General features: G+C 25.1%; 2 protein-coding genes across 2 annotated transcripts in view; one reads left to right on the top strand and one right to left on the bottom strand.

Moving 5' to 3' along the window:
* Positions 1-2,052: 2,052 nt before the first annotated feature.
* Positions 2,053-6,292, bottom strand: ergic53 (lectin, mannose binding protein ergic53). The gene is made up of 10 exons (XM_035864558.2): positions 5,775-6,292; positions 5,361-5,417; positions 5,006-5,276; positions 4,778-4,877; positions 4,550-4,661; positions 4,292-4,463; positions 3,956-4,152; positions 3,692-3,876; positions 3,396-3,589; positions 2,053-3,271 (listed from the first exon to the last, which is right to left on the bottom strand). Exons 1-10 carry the CDS (start codon positions 5,941-5,943, stop codon positions 3,235-3,237), a joined length of 1,494 nt encoding a protein of 497 aa, XP_035720451.1. The 5' UTR covers positions 5,944-6,292; the 3' UTR covers positions 2,053-3,234.
* Positions 6,293-6,757: 465 nt separating this feature from the next.
* The window catches only part of Vti1a (Vesicle transport through interaction with t-SNAREs 1a), a 2,097-nt gene continuing 1,304 nt past the window's right edge, over positions 6,758-7,550 (top strand). The window contains exons 1-2 of the mRNA XM_035864820.2: positions 6,758-6,914; positions 7,049-7,107. Coding sequence (XP_035720713.1) covers positions 6,821-6,914; positions 7,049-7,107 — 153 coding nt within the window. The 5' untranslated portion in view covers positions 6,758-6,820. The remainder of the gene's footprint in view (positions 6,915-7,048; positions 7,108-7,550) is intronic.

The raw sequence follows: 7,550 nt of genomic DNA on the forward strand, positions 1-7,550 counted from the left end.
CTATCTCTCTCTTTCTCTTTATAACATGCCCTCGGTAGTTGTAGTTATGACGATCGTAAAACACTTTACAACTTTGCTAATAAATAAAAAAGAAAAATGGAAAGGAACAAAAAAAAAAAATATATATATATATATATATATACTTTCAACTACTAACTTAGAAGATACTGCAGGGGGATCAATAATAGATGTATTCTCTGATTGGCCAATGTCCAGCCAATGATAATACTTCTATGAAGAAAGGGTGTGAACGATCGGATTCTGCGTCGTTTATAAATACATCTGATTGGTCAAACTTTCACCGAAGGGGCTGAAACATTTTATTAGAACGAAGCTCCTCTTCATAAAAATGGACGTTCTTAAGTATTTATTAACTCATTTATTTACTTGCTTACTTACTTAAGTAATGTCAGCTAAAAACAACAATCGTTTATTCAATTTTTTACTTTTTTTTATTTCGACGAGCCTAAAGTGTAAATTTTGTTTGTATTCCTATCATTGATATTATTATTATTATTATTATTATTATTATTATTATTATTATTATTATTATTATTATTATTATTATTATTATTATCATTATTATATTCACAAGTATTCTCCTGTTTTAATGAAGTTATAATGAAAAAAGAAAAAAGAAACATTGATTTATTTACAAAAAACTGATAACAAGTAATTTGATAAAAATGATCTTTAGTTATTTGAACAATAATACGAAATATTTTTTTTTCCTTTTTTTTTTTGGGAAAAAATTTTTCCATTTATACAAAAGAAAAATAATATATTTCGAGAATAAATATACTTTACTTCCTTTTTCCATACTCGATATTATCTACAGAAAGATTATTAATTAATTCATTCATTCATTCATATATTCATTCATTCAAAACGAAATGTTACAATATTTATTATTATCGAAAAATATTATCGACTTAAATAACTTTTAATATAATCATCTAGCTATAATAAATCAGCTGTAATATTTTTTATTTATCCCTAATATGAGATATTAACAAAATTGTATGGAATATCAATTATTTTATCCTAAATAAATATTATGGATATAATATTTAGTTATTGGTAATGATTATTTTCGTGAAATTTTAACAATATAATAAGAGAATTAGAGAATTATATAATCTTTCTGCCATTATCGATAAGTAAAGATTTAGAACGATATGAAAAATGACGAAAAATTATTAGATCTATTTATTCGATAATACACGTTAAACAAAATAAAAAAAAAATATATATATAATCCATAAAAATTTTCTGAACTTTATTCAGATCAAATAATTTAACAATTTGACGATGAAGATTATAATTATATTGTAAAGAATAAATTACGTTATATATATACACACACACATACATACATAGGACAGACACAAAGACAAACACAAAGAAACAACATGATTAAATATTTTCGAAAGTATGCTACCATGTGTGTGCGTGTGTGAGTGTGCGTGTGTGTGTGTGTTTATGTTTGTATATTAATATACACACATTGAATTAAAAATTGCACTAATGTGACAGATAATTTTCTTTTATTATAAAAATAATTGTACCATAGTTCAGCTCTCGCTGAAAAGCAAAAAAAAAAAAAAAAAAAAAAAAAAAAAGAAAAAAAAGAGAAAAGAGTTAAGTAATATTTAACTTTAGGAATATATCTAATAATACATATTTATATTTTTTAATAAAATTCTATTACATAACATACAACAAAATATTTACTATGTAAAACAATTTTATATAACATACGACGTGATACATATAAAAATTCCTTCGTATTCCTTGCGTTGTTGGTTTTTTTTTTATTTTTTTAACTTTCATTCGATAAAATATAAATGCTCGTGGTATGTAAGATTAGAAAAAACAAAAAAAGAAAAAAGATCCAAAAAAATTATTACACACAAAAGCAAAAAAAGAAAAAAAAGAGATTAAATCGACAGTAATTTTTTCTTAAATTTTATTATCAGATATAATTCCTTATACATTTATAATCTTCCATAAACTTTTACAAATGCAATGAGAATTATGGATATATATTGAATTTCATAATATCTCTCAATACTTCATCTACAATGATCATCATTTATATTGTTTGTCTACCCCGTACCTATCTAGTTTTGTTTTCTTTTGTTTTTTTGTTTTTTTTTCTTTTTTATACATTTCATATATTAGAATTGAAAATATAGCGAATGCCTGTCAACGGTTTTAAATGTGTTAACCAAAATGCAAGTGTAATATATATATATAAAAAAAAAAAAAAAAAAAAAAAAAAAAAACTCGTAACAGCAGATTAAAAAGTTTGTAAAATTGCATCTTTTGCTGAAACAAGTGTTTTGTTTGTATTAAACGAATTATTAGATCAATAATAAATGCAATTGTGAACTTAAAAGAGTTCAAAGACATGAAAAATATATATATATATATATATATATATATATTTCATTTATTTAACTAATATAATATTATCCTGGTGTTTCTTTCATTGAAGGTGTCATGTAAAAGTGGTACAAAATGTCGTATAAAGATGTCTTGGAATAAACTACTCCATTATTAAGGAAATAAATCTAGGAGGAAAAAAAATATTTCAAAAAATTTTAAAAAGTTAAAAAAAGAAGAACAAAACAGAAAAAAGTTACGAAAAAAAAAAAAAAAAAAAGAAACAAAATTAAAAAAAGAAAAAAAAATAAAAGAAACAATCGAAATAAAGAAATCGTTTTAAAAATATGTGCGCATAGCGCGAAACGCCTTTTTTTCTTTTTTCTTTTTTAACGATAAACAGTAAAAAAATATATATTATAAACAACAATTGTCTTGAAAATCATTGACCGGCTAATCTACAATGTGTATTTTATATTGATTTGATTTTAACGGAATATATAATTTTGACAAAGAAAGATCTTAAAATAAATATATATGTACATATATATATACATATATATATACATACATACATACATACATACATACATATATATATATAAAACTGTGTGTGAATTCTCAAAGGAAATCAAGCTCTGAATACCCATATTGGACAATAATTTTGTATTTGTCCACTTGACGTTAATGATTATATGATCAATCTGATCAATGAGAAGATGCATTTATTATACAGATGTTAAGTAAAACCATAGTTGGTGAAATACGAACAGTGAGGAATACTAACACCAACCCAATACACTTTTACATATCCCTCGCCACACATTCACTATTACTTGTTCTTCACTAATAAAACTTTTTAGCTTGTGCTTCTTTGTTATCCCTGTAAAGTAAAACAAAAAAAAAATTATTAATATCTTTCTTTTTTTTTCCATTCATTTTTTCTTCATTAATAATCACGCAGTAATTATTATAATGATATTAAGAAATATTTTATATGGATATACCGATATAAACTATATCCTAATAATATTATCATTTGTATAGCCACAAACAAAAGGAACATCATTGTTGTTAAACAATTTGTTGTTGGACAATCTGCCAATTTTGTATTAGTTTGTGCAATATCTCTCATCAATACATTAAGTCTATCTCGCATTTCGGATATTATTGCTTGATAGTCATAGCCCATCGGTTGTACCTGTAAATAATTTTAACACGTATATGTGTCTGTGTGTCTGCATATATATATAAAAATTTATAAATATATAATTAATATATTATATTATATAACAATAATTACTTGAGCCGTTGGATTGCGGGCTTGATTATTTAAAATGTTATCTGTTTTAGAATTAACATCGCCTATAAAAGATCTAATTTCTTGAACTGTACTAATTAAAATATTTTGATTTTTAAGAACAGCGTCGACTTCTTGCCGACGAATAGTATCTATTAACTGAATTGGCTGTCCTTGTCCTCCTATTCCTGTATAAACAATTATATTATCATATCTATTGGAATATATTAGAACAAATAAAACATATAATATTCAATTGAAACTTACCACCCACTTGAACTTGAGAAATCAAACTAATCGTTCTTTCTTGTCTTCCAACAATTTCATCTAACTTTCTGCTAAGTTCTCTTAATGCATTGAACATTTGACTTTGTCCAGAAAATATCTGTCTCAATTCTCTCTGATTATCTGTTTCAAAATATTCTTCAAATTCATCCTTCTCTCTACGTTGATCTGGATGTTCTCTGAAAAAAAGAATACATTTTTTAACGATAATTAAATTTATTTCTCATTAAATCATTAAATTTGTTTATATTTATAAAATGATTATATAATTGGAACAATCAAAAGATATTTCTAGAGTGTGTTAATTTATAAAAATACCTGTGATATTCTTCCTTTTGTTGTTCCAATTTCTTTTGATAATCTTGATATTCTTGACTTAATTTAACCTGATCTTCCACAGAAACTTTGTAACCATCTATAGGTAATTGACCAGGTGGATGTAATGATGTTGTTAAGAAATGTATTACATCATGATCATCAGCCAAACCACCTTGAAATAAATAAAAAAAATATATACATATATATTAATGAATATAAACTATTAAAATTTGATTAAAGACAATAGTAATAACATACCTGTAGCTGCTGATACACCAAAATATCCAGACTTTGGTAAAATTACATTTTCCACCCGGAAACAAGTCTCATAATCTTGATCATTATTTGTCATACCGCTATGAAACAATAACTGAACGAAAAATAAAATTATATGTAATTAAATTAAGCATAATTAAAAAAATTATAAATCTAATAAAAACATTGCATTAAAGTTATTTTCATAATTTAATATTAATTATTACTAACCGTTAATACATTCTGGTAATATTCTATTCTTGCACGTGTTGCAAAAGGTTTGTTACGAAAGTCTCTTAAACAACCTGCCAGTAATTGTGTTGTACCATCGCTTTTGTTGGAAAATGTAATTTGATTAAAATAAAAAACAGTATATAATTGTATGTATATATATATATATAATTTTTTTTTTAATTGATTATTGAAAAAAAAAAAGAAATACAAAACAGTTTAACTTACTTGGCATGATCAAAAATTTTTGTGCCATCATTTTGCACAGCCATAATATATGGATTATTGTGTTTATTGTCATTATCAAAGGAGTCAAAGAAAACTCCAAGGCCATTCCATTGGTCAGAACTACCAAAAACTGTGCCATTGTAGGCACCTTTGGTACTAGTATACCAAAATGCTAAACCATCCGCACCTATTCTACCACGACCAGTGATTCTGAACATCAAGTCAACTTCCCACCAATCAAAATTAACTGGTTGTTTCATCCATATTGCACCTGAACACAATTTAAAATTTATAATAAATTACTTGATTATACAAGAGAATCTAATTCTTAGAACAAATAGAATTAGATAAATACCCTTTTGACTTCTTAATGATGGTGCTACTCTAACGTTTTCGGCACTAGCAATGGCATCTGTAATAATTTATTATATAGTACATTTTATTCATAAAAATGATATAAAAAAAAAAAACATGCACATATATTATAGCGACAATGTATATAGACATTAATTATTAATATTTTACGTATCGCTTCAAAATGTTATTGATAGTACAGTAAATTTGAAAAATATATTATTTGAAAATTTTCCATATAAATCCATTGTGCTAAAACACATCTCAAATATTAAAATTTATAAGAACGTTTAATCGAATAGCAAAAATTAATGTAATAATATAATTCGTGTAAATAATAAAGAAGCCGACATAGTGTCAATAACATACGGTTCATCTAATGAAATAACTTGGTTAGGTTAATGGTTATACTCACTTCCTCCATATTCCCAGAAAGGTACAGATCTATCCTTTTGTGCGAGATACGGTGGCTTAAAAGAATATTTATACTCAAATTTTCGATGAGGAATATCGGCAGAAACAAGAGTAAATGTTGGAATTGCGAGATATATTAAGAGCCACCTCACCTCGGCGGCCATCTTCATTTTGACTGTTTAATAATGTCCGGACAGAACAACTAAAGTTATATGAATTAAAAAAGAAACGATTGGAACAACATTTAAAAACCGGATCGGAAGAATTGAATATTATTGGTTCGTTACAAGTGACGTGTCAATCGCGTGGCTACATACATATATTACAAATCTAATTCAAACATTATTACTTTGGCACTTTCAATTTTTCATATGATATTTCCTCAAAGAAAATGTCTTTCTATATATTTTATAAATATTATCGTTCGATTAACACTTTTTCATTATTTCGTTTGTTATTTGTGATAAAAATTTTCTAAGCTTATATGTACATATATATATATATGTGTGTGTGTGTGTGTATATATGATTATAAATTATGTACTGTATAAAATTTGAGGACGTGTCACCCGGGAGATGTTAGCATGTTAGATCGAAAGCGAGTTTATGAAATCGTATATCACTTTTTTTTATCTTCTTATCCAACATATAAGTCCAATATGGCAGTCGCTTCTTTCAACCAATCAAATTCATTCTTATAAGAAAACATGATATCTCATTGCTTTTAACTTCAAATTTTTTAATTTATAAATCGTATTGTTTGATAATTAATTGAAATTAATATTTTCCTCTCGTGTCTCATTGTTATTTATATAAAATTTAATAATCAAAAAAATTCGAGGAATATTTTTCATTGGAATTAATTTAACATATTGTTTATATTTATGCATATCCATTGAATTAATAATGATTCTATTTTTATTTTACAAAGTAATCTTGTATTAACAAAATTTATTATTAATTTTCATACGTTAAAGGAAGAAAGTTTGCGATTCGTTTCTTTATCTATTAATATTTCGTAAGTCTATGTACGAAAACATATTCGAAGATGGCGTCGCTCATTGACAACTACGAACAACAATACGCTGTTTTGACAGCTGACATCACTGCGAAAATTGGGAGAATAAGAGTTCAAAGCGGTAGTAAGTATATTTTGTATGTAAAGTAACAACGGGTATTTACGTTTTTTGAAAAATTTACACCGTATACTTATTTTTATCCGTTGACATTATTAAATAACAATAATCGATATCTACACATGTGACGTAACACACAGGTGAGAAAAGAGCATTTATTCAAGATGTTGATCGGGAAATCGAAGAAGCACAAGAATTGGTAAGAAAGAAATCATTGCATTTTCTTTTTTTCTTTCATTTTTCGTTACATATATAAACACAATGTGTTAATATTAATTGAAAAGTAATTGATTTAATATCCTAACCAATCAATTATATGTCCACACACGAGAGCATAATATAAAAAAAAGAAAAAAAGAAAAAAAAACTTTAGCAAAAATAACCTAAAAATTGAAAAATGAATCCTTATCTTTTGTATTTCTTAGATATTATATCTTATCTTATGAATTTATATCTTTCTCTCTATAATATTCTAACTAATCAATTATATATCCACACAATGAGAGCATAATTAAAAAAAGAAAAAAAGAAAAAAAGAAAAAAAGAACTTTAGCAAAAATAACTTAAAAATTGGAAGATGAATCCTTATCTTTTGTATTCCTTAGATATTATATCTTATCTTATGAATTTATATCTGTCTCT

The sequence above is a fragment of the Vespa mandarinia genome, chromosome 6 (assembly GCF_050613455.1).
Source record: "Vespa mandarinia isolate Hongniang chromosome 6, ASM5061345v1, whole genome shotgun sequence".
NCBI lineage: Eukaryota > Metazoa > Arthropoda > Insecta > Hymenoptera > Vespidae > Vespa > Vespa mandarinia.

Excerpts from the sequence above, each read along its gene's own strand:
- ergic53 (XM_035864558.2), bottom strand. The coding sequence starts at position 5,943 with ATGAAGATGGCCGCCGAGGTGAGGTGGCTCTTAATATATCTCGCAATT. Across the intron at positions 5,418-5,774 it reads TTTCTGGGAATATGGAGGAA|ATGCCATTGCTAGTGCCGAA; the intron begins GTGAGTATAACC and ends AAATTATTACAG. Across the intron at positions 3,877-3,955 it reads TTCTCAAGTTCAAGTGGGTG|GAATAGGAGGACAAGGACAG; the intron begins GTAAGTTTCAAT and ends TTGTTTATACAG.